The 18,279-nt window shown below is 36.4% G+C and overlaps 2 protein-coding genes and 1 long non-coding RNA gene across 3 annotated transcripts; 2 read left to right on the forward strand and 1 right to left on the reverse strand.

The window, feature by feature from the left end:
• The first annotated feature begins 13,823 nt into the window (after positions 1-13,823).
• LOC129242990 (uncharacterized) lies at positions 13,824-14,529 on the forward strand. Its single transcript, XR_008582231.1, has 3 exons — positions 13,824-14,072; positions 14,142-14,349; positions 14,410-14,529. It is a non-coding gene; the product is annotated as an uncharacterized LOC129242990 (long non-coding RNA).
• A 24-nt stretch (positions 14,530-14,553) lies between these two features.
• On the forward strand, positions 14,554-15,212 carry LOC129240481 (uncharacterized). Its single transcript, XM_054876308.1, has 4 exons — positions 14,554-14,598; positions 14,656-14,880; positions 14,950-15,012; positions 15,075-15,212. The coding sequence occupies exons 1-4, from the start codon at positions 14,554-14,556 to the stop codon at positions 15,207-15,209; spliced, it is 468 nt and encodes a 155-aa protein (XP_054732283.1). The 3' UTR covers positions 15,210-15,212.
• Positions 15,213-15,627: 415 nt separating this feature from the next.
• On the reverse strand, positions 15,628-17,006 carry LOC129241746 (putative nuclease HARBI1). Its single transcript, XM_054878245.1, has 4 exons — positions 16,665-17,006; positions 16,275-16,607; positions 16,072-16,216; positions 15,628-15,998 (listed from the first exon to the last, which is right to left on the reverse strand). The coding sequence occupies exons 1-4, from the start codon at positions 16,890-16,892 to the stop codon at positions 15,628-15,630; spliced, it is 1,077 nt and encodes a 358-aa protein (XP_054734220.1). The 5' UTR covers positions 16,893-17,006.
• Positions 17,007-18,279: the final 1,273 nt, after the last annotated feature.

The raw sequence follows: 18,279 nt of genomic DNA on the forward strand, positions 1-18,279 counted from the left end.
GCCCATTCCTACTAAACTCAACACCTTTAGCGGAAGTTCAAAGTTTCTGCTACCTAGGATGCATTATCTCAACCTCTGGCGGCTGTGCGGAAGACATCGAAAACAGAATAAATAAGTCGCTGCAAGCATTCGGTCAATTGAAAAACATCTGGAGCTCCTCATTCTTGTCGCGTGGCACCAAACTAAAAATATTTAATTCCAACGTCATATCCGTTTTACTATACGGATGTGAAACATGGAATGCTGCGCCACGGCTAATACAACGCATGCAATCTTTTACAAATCGTTGCCTTAGGCGTATACTAAAGATAAGGTGGCCAGAAACTATATCCAACAACAGGCTGTGGGAGCTGACGAACCATACGCTCATCAAAACAAATATTCTGAAAAGAAAGTGGAACTGGATCGGCCATACGCTCAGAAAACCCGCACAAGATATCACGAGGCAAGCCATTGAATGGAACCCACAGGGATCACGCAGAAGGGGACGCCCAGCGCATACTTGGAGAAGACAGCTAGAGAAGGAGATAACATTAAGTGAAATGAACTGGAATGAAATTAAAAGAATGTCATTGGACAGGGACAGATTTAAGAGTTTTGTTGTAGCCCTATGCTTCACTATGGAGTAAAAGGAATAAATATATATAAATAAAACTCAATAAAATAGGACAAAAACTAAAATTCAATGAGGAAGTTGGACTTAGAAAAATGCTCTGAATCTAAGAAGTGGCCACAATAGATCTTTCAGGTCGTAGTACTAAATCGCCTTCTAAGAATTATATTAATGACAATAACAGCTTTACAAAAATTGCTTCAAGTAGAGTAAGAATGCAGGTATTGGATGGTTCGTCGTGAAAGTGAAATATGAATACTCACCGAGCGTAATTCATGGAGTTTGTTTTTATTTTTGTCCACATTTAAAAGAGTTGTAGACATTTTGTAAACAAACCGAGCCATAACCGCCGAAAAAATGTATCCCACAAACTCGAAATTTTACAGGAGAAGGTTTTTTTTAAATTAAATCAGTTTGAATAAAGCCATTATTTTAAAATTTATAATGTAAATATTTTTTTGTGTAATACATTTAATTTTAATAATTTTAAATAGATATTTGCTTCATAAGGGTTGTTTTTGTGGGATACATTTTTTTTGCTTTCCTTCTGGCAACCTATTATTAAAAAAGTGTGTGGATTACACAAAACTTTATTTTAAGGAAGTGACTTCCCATTTTTTTATTTAATTTTTTTACTTAGTCCTTAAAATTAAATTACATTTGATTTAAAAAAAAAATAAATGTATACATTTCTTAGTATATTCGATAAAACAAAAATAAAGTAATGTAATTCATATATATTATTTAAAGTTTTCTGTTAACAAAGTAATGTTATTCATATTATAATATTGTAAACTTGAATAACGCTAGATAAAAATATATAAAGAACGCTAAATACTATCTTCCTGGTCGGTTTCAGGCAGCAAATCTTTAACAGATCCATCCCATTTTAAATTTAAATGCTCGTGTTGGAAACGTTTTCAAATCCTTATATTTAGCAGAAGAAATGTTTAATATATCATCATATAATTGAGAACAAAGTAACACTTTTTCCACAGGGAGTATTTTAGACCTTTTGCAAGTCGAAACTTGTGCATAAATAAGCCGGATTCTCTTTGCATAGCTTTTGGTCCTCCAAAAATATTTGCTTACATATCTCTTTGTCCTTTAGATGAATTTGATACTCTTCTGATGAATGCAATTGCTTTTTGGATTCTGTGTCTATATTATTGTAATTCTCGCCTAAGATACATTTATTTTTTTTAGGTAAATGAAAGCCTAAATTGAAACTGTTTCTAAAAATATTACGGAATACTCTTAACGATAACTGACTATTTACTTTATTAATAGTTTTCAAATGTTCTACATAATGCTGATATACAGTTTTTATGTTTCGAAATTCTTGAGGTAGATATAATTTTGTACTTTCATTCCTGCAATAATGTGATGGAACCGCTGGTAATTGTTCTATAAAGGATTTTACTAGCGATATGCTTGCTTCCTCAGATTTGTTGTGTGCAGTTGGCTTTTTTATATTTTCAAGGCAAGTTTTATACGAACTTCTATTTTTTATTACGGATATTAAAATCGCTTGTGAAATGTTCAACGTTTTCAATAAAAATTGTTCACAAACTTTAAAACTGCTATTATTGATATTGATAAAATAATTAAAGCTGCACTTTTTTCTGTCACTTTCTCCATATCGCCTTTTAATATCGACTTGTTTAACACAAGAAGACAGCCAATCTTTCTGTCTAATTTTGTTGCCGATTCCCCAAAAATGTTCATTTATTCTTACTCTTTCATCTTCAGAAATTTTATCATGACACGAATTTGGATTTCTTTAAGCACGGGTTGGGCAAAACACTCGTATTTTTTTCCTAACTTTTTGTAGCCTTTTAGGTATTCTCTTTTGCTTTCTGCAGCCCCTTTTCCCAACACACGTTTCCTCCTCGACCTCTTTTAAACTTTCCAAACCATTTAAATCAACGAAAGATTCATCTGAATCGCTATACGGTACCAGGGAGAGCTGTAAAAATATCCAATAATTGAAAACAAAAACATATTTTGCAAAGAAAACAAATTCATACCTTCGACATATTGTTTTAAAGCTTTATCTTTAATTAAAGTCTCAAAAATTGTATTTTTTCCCCTCTTGTGTTTCATTTATTTTAAAAGAGAATTTAATTGTATCCCACACAAGCGTTCAAAGAAAATGTAAACAAGTCACCATATGCATTTACATTAAAATTGTTTTTGTTATAAAATCATAACGGTTTAATCTACAGCCATGAAATTTTGACAGATGATGCAAATGATGTTGAACTATCGATTTCGATAACAAAACAAAAATCGATTATGGTGTGGGATACATTATTTTGGCGGTAATGGCTCGAAACGTCTTGCAACATCTTCATATTTCTTTGAGTATCGAGCTTTCTAACTGATTGCCAGTTTTGCTTTAGACGACTTCAAACTTTACGGAATTGACCATCTGAAGTTATTTGCTTCAAAAGAGTAGCAGAATGCTTACGTAGCCTAAGTATCCAGAAAACAAGCCTTTGTGCTCGTGAAATCAATTTGCATTCCAATTTGTAAAATAATCCAAATTTGAATGAGCTTCATAATGCAAGAATACATACATAAGTACACACATGCATGCAAAGTATTGGATAGTCAAGAGAGAACAATGAGCGACGTCGCCAGCAGTCGCCACTTGTCGCACATCGTCGGCTTCGTAGGCGGGATTTGACGGCTGCAGTTTGACACGTTGTATTTTAAATAGGCAAATTCCAAGATGCGTTTTATTGGATCTGAAAACATGGAAGCACTATACACTTGGGATCCAATACTACCCCCCTGTACAATTGTATATGCTTATGTATTTATGTCGAATGGTGGGAATGTATATCCATGCATTTACAGATACCCTGCAGAAAATCGATGACAAAATACTGCGCCTCTAAGCGATTTACTTCGCATTTCTTGTATTATTCGTACACACCGGCAGCTGGTAAATTTTACACATCAATGTCCTAGAACATTTTATTTTGTCGGGGGGTATGCGTTCGTAAAATGTCTTTAAATAAAATATATTAAAAAAGTAATGTGTTTGCTTTTTTTTAGTTGAAAAATTTTGATTTTATAATAAATTTTTAAATAAAACAAAACTAGAAGAGTATATGCATCCTAAAATCTTAAAAAAAAAAATGTTTAAAATAATATAGGAACTGAAAATATTTCACTTTTAAAAACTGTATACCAAAATTGTCCACACTCAACAAATCAGAAATTAATTATTAATTTTTTGTTCAAAACTTTTTCGATTTACTATTTTTTGGACTCAGAAAAAACTGCTTTAATGTCACAATCCTTCGCTCACCAGATATGGAGCTACTCATACACAAATATATGCCATTAGCTTTCATTTGCTATATGCCCAGCAGGTTTGAAGAATATACATACGTGTTTAATTGCAGCCACTTCGTTTTTTTCCTGAATAACGGTATAATGGAAATATTTCGTAAACTTGTCCAAAAAAATTTACTTGATTTTCGGAATCAGCGAGCGATTTTACATAGGAATTTTATAATGACATCTGTGTGAAAAAAAAAATCATTTTTTGTAAACAATATTATAATTGTATGCTGCGTTATGAATCTCTTTCACCCGGGTAATTTAAGTGAAGATATTCAGAAAAAAGCTCCGACTTTTAACAGCACAAATCGTATTATACCACGGTAATAGCCTGACTTAAAATTCATTCATTGTCATTGGATATTTAGAAAAAATCTCGAATCGTATAATTCCACAACCACCGTAGGTCCGTGTGACTTCTGACTATTGAATAAACTAAAATGACCGCAGAAGCAACACTATTTCGAGCTCATAGAATTTGAATCTTTTCTATCACGCCTTCAATCCAAGTGGCGAACAGAAAAAGTAATGGGTATAAATAAACAAATGTTGGTAGCACTGAAAAAGAGTTGCCAAAAATTACAAATGTTTGGAAGTACTTAATGAGTGTTAGTAAGACCGCGTTCATGCAGGGCAATTTTTTGTTACTGGTAATGCTCGTGCTTTGTCAACACACTTTGTGTTCTCATTCTTCTCAATGTTGTTGTTGACTGTGGGTACGAAATTTAAGCGTAAACGCGCTCCCTACAGTTAAACTACTCATCTGTGATGACAGCTATCAAGTATTTGTATACTCGTATCCAACATGCAAAGGAACATAGCGAAAATATCAATTTTTTGTTTTCTTTACCTTCTACCCTTTCTGTTAAAATAGATTTAAGGTTCGATTTCCAACTGGGTATTCTATGTGTACATTTAATTTTACAACGATCCGCAAGTCGGGTAGCAGCATTGCTCATGTCACAAAGACGCTGTATTACCAACAGCATTCCTCGCACAATCATTTTCAGTATGTGTCACGCCACATAACGCATACACTCGCATACATATGTGGCCAAGCGTTTCGTTCGGAAAACAGATTTTTGCATTTGAAATGGACCCCACAAAAAGAAAACAACTGCCAATGTTTTTATTGCAAGCGAAACCATTGTAATCATAGATTTTTAGTCCCGCGTTAGCGCTGGCAGGTCGCATATAGGCATATATGATACATACATACATACATACATACACACCTACATACATATGCATGCACATATGAAAATTGTATGCTATTATTATCTGCTCAAAAGGACAGACAGATATCGACGTAATCTGGCAAAAGCTAAGCATTTCCTTGGAATGCGTCCATTACCCACCAACGAAGTGCGTCTATCTGTCTAATGATCGCGGTTGTGTGGAATACCGTTAAAGTTTAATGATCCTCCCATTGAATTCAAAAGCAATATATGTACGTACATAAGCGATAAAACTTACATTCGATTTTACGATATATGTATCTACATACATACATACTTACATGCATAATTTGATCTCCACTCAAGTAGGGAATTCCCCGCTTATTTGTGCCGAGTGCTCGCTAAAAATCAACACCGACTTATTTACTTTATAATTGCCTTTTATTATTATAGGGAACTTTTATTTTGATGTTGTCGTATTTTTTATGATGTCAAACCGATGGCCAGCAATGTCTGCCAGTTCACTGTCGTGCGACTGGCTTGGATTGTCGAATCTCTATGGAATTTTAATATTGCCCATTGTTGAGGCCCATGACGCTTCTCCAGCGAATACTTTAATGCCACTCTGTATGTTTAGCATTTGCTTGTTATGCCATTGTTTTCCACTTAAAAATTATTATGGTTTTTATTTATGTATATTTTCGCGGAAGAACCAAACTGCAATAACGCAAGTGCGAGTGTCGACCCTGAGCGCACGTCACATTTCTATTTTTAAAGTCGTGATTTCTGCGGTTTTTACGTGGAAACTTTATTTCGATCAACGATCAGCTGACAGAAATTGAAATTAAAATAAGACACCAAAAACAAAACTAGCAGATAAATTAAGTCGGTTGGTTCCAGTTATGGACTTAAAGTGTCATTGTGGAATTCCATTAGCCTCAAGGGGAAGCTTGATTTATTGCGGTTGATGTTTATATTTCTTTATAATTCCAAATTGATTATTTAATTTGATATTTATATATATTTATATTTACATACATACATAAATATTTTATCGCTACTCTTCTTACCAAACTTGTTCATAGGCATTTGAAGATCTCTGTGAATGTTTTAGTTACAAATGCTTCATGGCGGTTCAATCAATGTCCTTAACATTTCGGAAGGAAACCATTGCGTTTAATATATTATAATATAACAAACGTAAAGCCAAAGTGGCAGTAATGAATTATTTTATATAAGCACTTGTAATCTTTTGTTTAGTAGCCAGTTTATGCTCGCTGCCTTTGTTGCATATACATTAGCGGACACTGAAATCCGGGGGATAAAGCCCAGATACAAAAAACATACGCGAAAAAGGCGGAAATAGTTTTTATACTAAGTGCCCCTAGAGTTGCCTGTGCTTTCAGGACATTGTCGTATGAAGCAGTATGTGGCATATCAGGTATCATGCCACCCGATATAATGGCCTCTGAACTGGGTAGAGTCTACGACAAAGCCAAAAGCCTAAACAGGCGACTAACGGCGGAAGAGCTTAAGGTAGAAAGACGGGGAGAGCAAAATCACTGGGTATCGATAAAAGAAAGAATAATTCCGGGTAACATTGTAAATCACATGATGCAATCGAAGTTGGTGTGGACCAAGAAGAAAGAATGGTCCGCAAATGCGTTACAGAAACTGCGAAAAAAGGAATGGGAACGCAGTAAGCAAAGAAGACAAACAAGTAATGAAGGGTAGACGTTGTTTCGCAAGTCCAGTTTAGTAGTAATACTGACTTTGCGTGGTCCCAATGAGGTGCACCTTTAGCGATCAGAATGCATCGTGCATGCCGGCTATGTTGACGGTATCTCTGCAAGATTCCCCCTTCGGATAAAAAAAAAACACTGAAATCCGGGTTCTTGTATACAGCGGTCAATGAATTGAATCGATCAGATGAATTTTGACAGACACTCGTAGGCCTTACATTTTTTTTCACTTAGTTCACACACCTGTGATGAGTATCCTTACCGGACGTACCTAACGTACAATAGGTGTACATGGGGTGAGACTTGAGATTGGTTCCCGTCCATTCTGCAGAAACTATCTAGAGGATGAAGTGGACTCATCTCAGCACCTTCTTCGCAGCTGCCTGCTCTCGTCAGACAAAGATTTGGACATCTCTCACTCTTTTGCTACATCTGTGGATAGTGCGGATTTAAATTTCACAAATCTGGTGAATCTCAGAGTTACTTGATGCGGTTAATACCTCTAATCCAAATCCCCTTCTTGCTTTTTCCACCTGTTTGGTTCTTTTTCCTCTGTTTCCTATCACATCACATACCTAATTTTTTCATTATTTGAGTGTGCGATTAAGTAAGTCGTAGAAAAAGTGGAAAAATGCCGAACCGTTAAATAATGAGCGATCGCATTCACTAAAAAATCTAAAATGTTAGCTTTACGCCACAAAAACTACACCCCTCGAGAATTAATGCTTAAGTTAGTAAGCTTACCATAATTAGAGGCAACAAAATTATTATTTTAAAAATATCTCATAAGTAACTTGGGACGTTGGATTCACCCGAAACCAAAACTTCAAGCAAACGTCTATTAAAATTAAAGAGTTGCAGGAACTGCTGGTGGAATGGCAGGCCTTAGCCTGATACAAATCCGGGTCGTTCCGGTAGCTTAGAGCCGACTGCGACTCGTTCGGTCGTTGTAGTTAATTAGCGCTAAAAACATACTGTTTTAATACTAAAACTCCCAAAATAACCTAAAGACGATAACTTAAAAAAATTGTTATCAAGTGGGTGCGAATGGAAATCATCTCAATTCCATTAAATTCCACTGGTGGAGTTCAGAAGCCTAAACAAATTCTGTGAATTAACAACGCTCAGCTCTGCTCAATTCTCAAAAAAAAGTTTGCCCACTGCACACCATATGGAGCAGCTATACGGAGTATTGCGTTAAGGAAAAAAATTAAAAAATAAATTTGAATGATCTTACGAGATGTACATGAGGATGCCCCCCAAAACATTTTGCGGTTTTTCCACCGAAATTATAAAATTTATTATATTTTAAGACTGCCGCCAAAATATGAAAATATCTATACAAATTTAACTTTTTATCAATAAAACTAGTTTTTTCCAAAAACTACCTGAGGTGATAGAATATTAAAAGCTTAGGTTAGGTTAACTTGCTGGCTTAAAGCCAACACGTAGACCTATTGGTCCTTAGTGGTACCATGTGGGCAAGATCCTTACGTTTCTCTATAGTAAACATCTTGTAAAAAGTCTGCGTCTTTCGCGAATCTAAGTAAACTCTGCAGTTCTAACCCCGAGAGGCATTCTACCTTCTCAACTGTAGAGCTTTTAAGCATTTCAATCTGGTTCTAGCTAACGCAGGATAAAATTTCCTCGCTCTTCCAGTTCATTACAAAATCTGCAGCTATCGTTGTTTGTTATTCCTACCTTGTATGCGTGTGCCGCTAGCAAATTGTGGGCTGTCCGTATACCTACGATAGTTTGCTTTCTTTTCTAGACAGGATTAGACAGGTGACATTCTGCATTCCTACTAGGGGTGGGACTATTCGAATAAAAATTATTCGAATAATAAAATCTTTTATTCGAGAGGTATTCGTAATTCGAATAATATTTATTCGAATTTTTTATTCGTTTATACCTCACTATTCGAATACCTTACTATTCGAATACCTTACTATTCGAATACCTTACTATTCGAATACATCACTATTCGAATACTTCACTATTCGAATATTTTTGGTAAATATTTATTTAGATTAGCGGACTACTAATCGGTTTATGTACAAGTGCATGCACCATGAGAAGGGCCAATGTAATTTTTATATTTTTAAAAGCATTTTCTCCCTGATGTAAATGAATATATAGTGAGGTAAGGTAAGTAAGGTATTCGAATAGTGAGGTATTCGAATAGTAAGGTATTCGAGTAATGAACTATTCGAATTATTTGAAACGAATAGTATTATTCGTTTTATTCGAATAATGTTTATTCGAATATTATTCGAAAATAATCCCACCCCTAATTCATACACATAATTTACGCGGTTTGGCAAGTGGCTAAATGGTTCCACCTCCTGTCTGTCCGTATTTTCATGTCTGTAACCATTCAAATGGCATGTAAACTGCGCTCTTCGTAATATTATCTACAATTTCGTTTTCTGCAATGCCTTTATGTCCGGGCACCCAATAGATGTGCAGCCGTTTGACTGCGGCCAGTCTCTCCATGTCTTCCCTGCGTCTTAGACCGTTTTTAGATGAAATTTCAAATGAGTTTAATGCCTTTATCGCTGCTTTGCAATGCTAATTCTGCGTGCTTTCCTACAGCAAAGACTTCTGCTTGAAAGATCTTGTAGTGATCAGGCAGCTGCTCTTACTCCGTTCAACATTTTCGAGCCGTCAGTAAATATGTGAAGCGTATTGGGGCTAGGTTTCATTCCTGCTTTCAACCCCTCTTCTTCAATTATTTTCGGAATTTCCTCACCCAATTCCATTTCGGAGTCATATAATCCGTATTGACCGTATAACTCATGCCTATTGAGCTATTGCCCAATATTTTACAGGTAAATTCATCCATTAGGCTAAGTCTTACGGCAGATTTAGCTGCTACACATTCTGCCACAATGTCGATCGGTGACAGGTTGAGTATTCTTTCACGCGCTGCCGTTGGACTAGTTCTCATCGCCTCTGTAGTGCAAAGTGCGCCAGGACGTTGAATACTTTCCATAGGTATTTCAGACGCAATTTTCCTTAGCGGTCCACCACACTAGGGCACCATAGCGTAATATTGGCTTCACTAAAGCACATATCACCAGTACATTATAGAAGGAGATAGCATTCTTTCACATGTATATAGTGCGTTACTGGCGTTAAGATTAAAAGCTCTGCAAAAAATGCTTAAAAATTTTATCAACAGAATCAAAATAATGATATTTGAGGGCAAAAATGTGGCACGAGAGGGGGTTAGGTTATCAAGAAATAACATTTGCAAGCAAATAACACCTTTTCAATGATACCTTAGAAGTCTAAATCGATCAAGATTTGGCTTAGTCTCCCCTCAACCTACGAATCCTACAGAAAAAGTCAAAAAATAGTATCAAAAATCTTTTGGGTTATATGATTCACTTGAATCAATGCGCCATATTTTGCCATTTGTAAAACAGAACCGAATCTCTATCTGTGGCCACGAATAAACTCTATTCACGAGTATGTAATACTGCAAATATTCCCACGCACCATCAACCAAGGAATCAAAGAACAAATTTAGCTTTTTACCATAACATCAGCTAGCCATTTTTAATTAAAAAAATAAGTAAGTAACAATGTAATAAATATATGCACACGCATACACATACATACTATATTTGTTTGTATGGCTGTGAGTTTAGAATTGCGGTGACTCAGTCGTTAATTTTTGTGGCCTGGGCAGAATTTATTAATAACATACGCCCACACATTTTTTCCAACTCGGCAGAAAAAGAATGCAAACAACTAAAGTACAAAAAAGAATTTAAAAAATTCTCACAATTTAGTGTGCGAAATAGTAATGTGAATGTTGCATGCCACACAATATGCGCACAGCTGTGCAGCATTACTGTGCGATGATGAATGATCGCATTTTTCACATTTTTGCGGTAGTTGTAATGACCATAAGCGCATTCGCGTACTCGAATCGACAAAGCGACTGAATTGACATTGACCCGGGACAATTAAGGAAAATATGCACTTACACACAAGCCCACTACGGCTCATTGAAGTTTTAACATACCCTGTAGGGAAATCGTTGGGAGTCAAAACAAGTAGAGAAGTGTTAAATTCGGTCCGAACCGAAGTTTATGTGCTCGCGCGCATTTTTGTGAGATTTAATCAGGGCTGGCTAATAAGAGATTCGACAATGAGAGTTATAGCTTGTAACATCAGAAGGACATTTAGTCTTAAATGGGTTTTATCTGAACTCAATAATAATTATATCGGATCAAAAGGAGGGTTCATCCCTTTGGAGACTGATCAATCCGTATTCCTGCTTAGTCCAAGAGAAGAGGGGGAGACAAGATTTGGTGAACCTATTCACGGATAGCTCGAAATTGGATAGAAGGGTTGGCGGAGAAGTATTCGTCAAGGAGCTCCCCACCAGACTCAAGTTCAGGTTACCGGACTGCTGTAGTGTATTCCAGGCAGAGGTAGCCGCAGTTCAAGAAGCAGCTGATTAGCTTCTCACTAGTGTAATAACTGTCACGGAGATCAATATCTACTTCGACAGCCAAGCGGTTATCAGGGCACTTGGCTCGAGGATGGTGCACTTGAAACTGATTGAGGAATGCTTGACTTCGCTTTCGATTGCATCCGAATTCAATATAAGGCTCATCTTGGTACCTGGTCATAGCGGCATTGCAGACAACTGCAAGCTGTGCTGGCTAGACAGGGGACCTGTGAGGTAGTTACCCTGCGAAACGAGAGGATGAGGATCCCGTTGACTGTCTGCCGCCTGTTTCTGGAAAGGTGGGCTTTCCGTCAACTCAGCGACCGCTGGGCTAGTATACAAACTTGTAACGACGCAAAATCTTTCTGGCCACGAGCGGATCGGAGGCGCTCGAGGGATCTCCTGAGGCTAACAAAATCTGAGCTCTCGATTTTCGTGGGTGCCCTTACAGGACATTGGCCGCGAGGTATACCTGATGTGAGACTCGGCATTGCTTCGAGTCCTGTTTGCATCAGCTGTGTGGAGGATGAAGTGTTAAAACAACAACAAAGGATGAAGTGGAATCATCTCAGCACCTTTTCCTTAACTGCCCTGGGCTAAGAACTAAGTATCTTGGCTCTCATATCTTTGCCATACCACTGATATAGCAGGAATTGGAATTAAAAACTTATGGGGTTCACCGTAAATCAGTTACCGTTCGGTCGTCTTCACCAAATGCATATCCCCATCCTCCTTCCTTTATTCCCAGCCTTCTTATCTCCTTCACAATGGTATCACAAAAGACGAATTTTTGATTTTCGCCCTAGTGTGCCCTCTCTATGGGCAACCATTTCAACCTAATCCAACCTAAAGAAGGGAAGGAGCCATTCATGTACCAAGTTTGGGCGAGTTTTATTAAGTCGTTATCATGATACTCCAAGTCATCGTCCGCATGGAAAGCCAGACATGTCTAAATCGACTTCTCTCATCATTCTGCGACTTTTAGGATAGACTTCGTTACAAATATTTATATCTATGCTGTTGCATACAACCGTTATGTGAGCATAATTATATAATGATAAATACTCTTCTGTGTATAAAAATTAACTACTTCTGCGAAGTGCTAAGGAGTCTGAAATAGCAAATACAGGATTCCTTTATTTGTAGGTTCAGAAAATGGGAGATATTGTATATGCGTGGTAGGATATAGAAAAAAGTTTGTGAGCAAATACATATAAACATACATATCTGTATATGTATGTCTGGACTATAGTTTGCGCTGAATATCCCGAAGCCCGTATACTCACTTGCGTGTCGCTTATAGAAATCAGAATGCATCCTTCAAGGAGATCTGAATGTGATGGGTTTACTTTTAACCAACGTTACACTTCAGCAGAATACGATATGCGTTTATATATAATATGTACATATGTACATATATGTAAGTATATGTAAGTACATACATGCATGAATTAGTTTCAACGTTAAATTCTAGACATTTCGAGAAGGTGCGAATTTCATACCGGGAGGGATTTAATAAATTAATATCTAATGGCGTATAAGTTGTGTATGTACATGCGTATACTTATGCATGTATGTATGTTGTATGTATCTTATATGTGAGTCTATATGCCAGTTTTATTGTAATTGCAAATTTTCAGTTTCATGGTTTGTGCATTTAGATTTGTACATATAAACATTAACTTCTGAGAATTTGAGAATGAATATTTCATTTACATGCATGTGTGTGTGTACGCATACATTGCTTGCAACATAATTGAACTTAATAATGTATATACCCAGCAGGGGAAATTACTAGTTGTGAACTATTGAGAATACCATCACTTTTTACGTCAACCAGTTCGAGATCGAGGCGATGGCTTACGAAATGTCAACTGTTCGGCCATACCTCAGCGAAATACCAGTGCCAAAAACTAAAAGTTCTAGTCCAATATGTTTCTAGGATAATCAGTTTTATACCAGTTAAAATAAAAAAGGCACATACATTCCATTCTATTCTTAAGTTTAGAAATATTCTAATTCATACAGAACTAATTTTTTTTAAATTGATTTTTTATTAATTTTTTTGGAAGCACTGTACAATTGCATCTAGTAGTTATATTGTAAATATATAAAAGCAATTTTCATTTAAGAATTTAACTTGTTTTAAGAAGGCATTTTACAATATAATCTCCCTGCTACTCACTTCCTGCCCCCATTTGGTCTGTTGCCATTGTGCGTTTTATCGCCTTCGAGAAGAATTCAACCGAAGTAAGCTGGATGCTGCAACGTTGCTTTAATTTTTTAGGAGCTGTTTGTGAGCTACGGCAAATTACTACGTTACTTCAGTCAGAGTTGGTATGCAAAGATCACCAAGATCGGGATTAAGGTCGCTGTTCCTTATGCAGTATGGCGCGTTTACTACGGTCGGCAAGATTTTGTTTTGCAGACGTTGCATAGAGCTGTAGTGCGATTCACTAACTCTTATCGATTCGAAAATTGTTATTTTTCTCTTCAGTATTTGTCGATTGCACTGTCGATTGTGCTATTCACTAACTTATGTTAACTAACACTGAACAGCTGTTTTCTTCTATTTATTCAAACTGATAGAGAGTGGCATCTTTGTCAAATTAAATGTCAGAATGAGCGAATAACATGAAGAAGAGAAACAAAAAAACATAGACGCCAAACTATTAAATGCAGTGAGTGTTTTTTACCAAAAATATATGTACAAAGTAAGTACAATAAAATAACTGCTTATTTCAATTTATTGTTTTATTAATAATTTTTGTATATTGCTTTAGGATGACATCGACAGCTACCAAAAGAAGCCGTGCCACATCCGAGCAGCTAAATCACCTGCTTGACTACCTAATGGAAGTCCCGGGTCTAGCAGGATCTAGGTTCCACAGCCTCCATGGTAAGTTTGAGTGCGATAAAAAGTGGAGCGAGCTTGCAACAAAATTAAATAGTCTGGGTGGAGCGGTGAAGACGGTGAATCAATGGCAAACGGTAAGAAAATATTGTGTTATTACTTAAAAGTAGAGAGTTGTTAATAATTTCCCTAAAAAGGTATGGCGGGACTTAAAAAGCCGCACCAGCATTAAAGCACGGAATAGGCGAAGGCAACAAGCTTTAACGGGAAACAGGCCTATCAGTGAGGAGCCCCTAACGGAACTCGAGAGGCGGGTGTCTGCTCTCATAGGGGAGGAGTATATGAAGAGCCACGATTCAACCCCTGAAAATATTCCACTGGAGGAGGTAAATTGTATGAAGTGTATGTTTTAAAGTGTAACTTACTGGTGTGTAAATTTTTAGGTAATCCAAATGGGTATCGAAGTGGAAGATGAAAGGGTGATTTCGGAAGCCCCGTCGCCTTTACGGACGCCACTGGCAGAGAATTTCACGCTGAGGTCAGGTAATTCCCATATCTCAGACAGGAGAACACCACGGGCGAGCTTGAAAAGAAAGCGCATGGAAGAAGACGGTAATGCTCGGAAGAAATTTTTAGAAATTGCAGAAAAACAGGCAGATGCACTAAAGGTAATTTCTTTTGAACTTAATGTAAAATAATTTTATTATGTTTTTCCATTGGTGATTGTTTTTTAATAGATGCTAGCCCAGTCGAGTAGAGAAACAGTAGAAGTCGCGAAACAACAAGCAGATGCTTTAAAGGTAATTTATTTTCAACACATAAAAGTGGCATTTTATTAATTGTTCTTGCTATTTTTTAATAGATCTTAGCCGAAAGCAGCTCTGCAAATGCCCAGGCGAATAAAATGCTGGCGGAGGCAATAGCCGTATTGGGGAATGGTCTAAGCGCTACCGCAGAAGCATTCAACAATCTAACGAATGCAATCTACCGTATGTAGATTAGAAACAAATTCCGCAGTTCCTTTTTATGTGCATATATACATAATTTTTTTTTTTAGTACCTGAAGTTACTTTTTATTTTTATTTTTTATAAGTAAACATGCTGTGGTAATGTTAAGTAACATTAATTAAATGAATTAAAATGTATTGTTTTCGTTTTTACAAATAGACTGATCTTTGAATTTATAAACCATGTGTACATACGCTTATGCATACCTATATACATAAATAGATTTATGTGCCTGTAACCTAAAACTGTATGTAAACTGAAGTTAAAGACTGAATTGTTTTTATTGAATCTGCATATAATTTTGTTCAATAAAAGGTTTTAACAATAAATATGAAAATGTTTTAACTATTTATACCCGAGTGTTCACATAGATATGTATGCGGAATGATTATGAGTGAAAGTAGTATTTAAGTAAAAAAATTAGCAATGAGTCGGTCTTGGATGCGCTTTGCTGTTGAGGATGGTGCATCTTGGTTTACAAAAATGTCGTTTGTTCTGGGCTCTGTGAATTCATTTTCGGTCTGGTATATTCCTTCTCCTAAACGAATATTATGTAAAACAGAGCACGCGTTAACTACTTGTCCAGTAAATCCTGGATCGTACAAGAGTGTCCTTTGTTGAGACAAGCACCGCCACGTTGCCTTAAGAACACCAAAAAGTCTCTCAACTGGGTTACGAGCTTTGCACAATGCCTCATTGTACAAGAATTTCGGAGTACCTTCCGGTTGGTTTGTTAGAGGAGTCATCAGCCAAGGCTCCAAAGGGTACCCGGAATCACCTGCAGAGAATTTTTGATTTTTAATTCCCTTATTTTTATTTAAATATATTTATTAATTGATTAAAAAGCCTACCAATCAAAAATAAGTTATGGTTTCCAATTTCAAAATTCCGTTGCATAACCATTCGCACCGCAGAGGAACTCCAAATGTATGCATCGTGCCGTGCTCCCGGAAATTTGGCATTTACGTTTAAAATTTTAAGTGTAGGATCACATATCTGTAAAACATTAAAAGGGAATCTTGATTCTTGAATACTTTACAAATTATGTTGTTACCATTTGGACATTAAGCGAATGGTAGCCGTGGTGGTTGACATACGCTTCTTCATGACGTTTCGGGGCCAAAATTGACACGTGCGTGCAATCGATAGCTCCAATGGTACCTCCCACAAACGGGGAGGTTGCTGAAGCAAAAATTTCTTTTGCCGCTTGCCGCTCCACTTGGGTCATGGGAAATCTCACCTTTGCGCAAAACATGGAGCTGTTGATTGCAGCTGTTACCCGATGAATGCTACGGCTAACGGACGACTGGCTCATAGATATTCCCCATTGCTCACCTACGGGTCGTTGATAACACCCGGTTGCAAAAAATCGCAGTGCAGCTAGAACCTAGTTGTATAAAGGCAGAATTTAGAACTGAATTAGCTTGAATGTTACCAAATTTACCTGTTTTTCAGTCGAAATCGCTGTTACTCTGGAACCTCTCAGATGGCTGTCAAGCTGCGAAACTACGTCCTCAGTCAAGTCTGGAGTTAAACGGAATAACTTCTGGAACTCCCCTGCATCCAAATCGAAAGGATTGTCCACATGCCGGAGCAAACTTCGATCAACTATTTGAGGGCTCACTTCCTCCTCTCCACGCGATAAATCGTAAGCCAAATACTCAAACGCCATACTCACGCTTTTTAAATAAGTTTTTTTTCATCTAATTTCACAGTTTTGATTAAAATCACTAATTCTTTTTTATCGTTTGATTTAACAACACCAAAATTATTGTCGTTTAGTTCGCGATAATCGACAGGTTAACCAAACAGCTGATTTTGTCTTGTCGATTTTCGTAATGAAATGGGTTACTGAATAGCAAAATCGTAAGAATTGTGGTTAAGGAAAGATAACAAAGCGAATATCGATAAAATGTGTTAGTGAATCGCACCACTGGTGTTCTTTTGGCTCGCGCATTAAATTTAAATGAAACTTCGTTCGGCACAGTAAATGGTTCAAAATTCAAATATTGGTTCAAACTCACACTGTAAAAAAATCTTTATAAAAACAAAATTTAAGATATTCGCTTTAGCAACATAAATAAAATGAATGCCTTTTAAATTTCGTTTTACATTTTATGTGTCCGAGGACTTTCTGCGATAGCCTTTATTTGGAAAAACCCCGTTTTTTATTCAATTGAAAAGCTTGTGCTTAACTGCAGTGCTAATTACAACTCTGGTTCATCGTCGCTGGTAAAGCTTAGTATAGATTATGAAACCAAGTACAATAATTCAAATACATATTTACATTTATTTGGATTTTCTGTAAAAGTTCATTACCCAAAAAAACGTGCATCGAATTTTTGTATGTTCCCTAAGGCTCTGTTTTCTAGGTTCTACTACATTATTAACTTTTTGGGTACATTTGACGTCTGATACACATCATGCACGTGTGTGCCCTAGGAGTGGGTGACCTATTTTGCTTTTATAAATTTATTTTTGTTTTGCTATTCTAATTACCTGTGGTCATCTTAATACGACATATGCCACTAATACTATAGAAATAAATGAATTCTTACATCCTGTTTTTACATACTTCTCCAAGGAACCATACGTCCGTTTGCCAAGCAAATATCTTCTCAAATCCGTACCCAAGTTGTTAATCGACCCTTCCGTAGTACGAAGTATAATAATTACTTATTTATTTTAACGTTTTAAAGTTTGAACTAAGCTAATGCAGAAATATTATAAATGCATTCCTCTTATCTTACTGACTTGGGATGCGAGTGCGAATATTAATTCTTGCCTTTATTTGATAGATCTGTATATAGAGTTTTTTCAAATAAATATTTTCCTCAGAATCTATATTTATATGGTCCTCTAATCATCGCATGCATTGGTGTGCCCATATACAAATCTTAAATTTTCCTATAACAAAAACCAGCTAATTTGCAAAAAAATGTATCATTTTACTACTGCCAATGACGAACTAGTGCGATTTCTGCTTTTAAATACCAGTAGCTGCACTAGACGGTTTCCATATTAGTTTGGATTTTCCTTGCAGGGTACATACAAATGTA

The sequence above is a fragment of the Anastrepha obliqua genome, chromosome 3, assembly GCF_027943255.1.
Source record: "Anastrepha obliqua isolate idAnaObli1 chromosome 3, idAnaObli1_1.0, whole genome shotgun sequence".
NCBI lineage: Eukaryota > Metazoa > Arthropoda > Insecta > Diptera > Tephritidae > Anastrepha > Anastrepha obliqua.

Excerpts from the sequence above, each read along its gene's own strand:
- LOC129240481 (XM_054876308.1), top strand. The coding sequence starts at position 14,554 with ATGAAGAGCCACGATTCAACCCCTGAAAATATTCCACTGGAGGAG. Across the intron at positions 14,599-14,655 it reads AAAATATTCCACTGGAGGAG|GTAATCCAAATGGGTATCGA; the intron begins GTAAATTGTATG and ends GTAAATTTTTAG. Across the intron at positions 15,013-15,074 it reads AACAAGCAGATGCTTTAAAG|ATCTTAGCCGAAAGCAGCTC; the intron begins GTAATTTATTTT and ends ATTTTTTAATAG.
- LOC129241746 (XM_054878245.1), bottom strand. The coding sequence starts at position 16,892 with ATGGCGTTTGAGTATTTGGCTTACGATTTATCGCGTGGAGAGGAGGAA. Across the intron at positions 16,608-16,664 it reads CGATTTCGACTGAAAAACAG|GTTCTAGCTGCACTGCGATT; the intron begins GTAAATTTGGTA and ends TTATACAACTAG. Across the intron at positions 16,217-16,274 it reads ATTCGCTTAATGTCCAAATG|ATATGTGATCCTACACTTAA; the intron begins GTAACAACATAA and ends AATGTTTTACAG.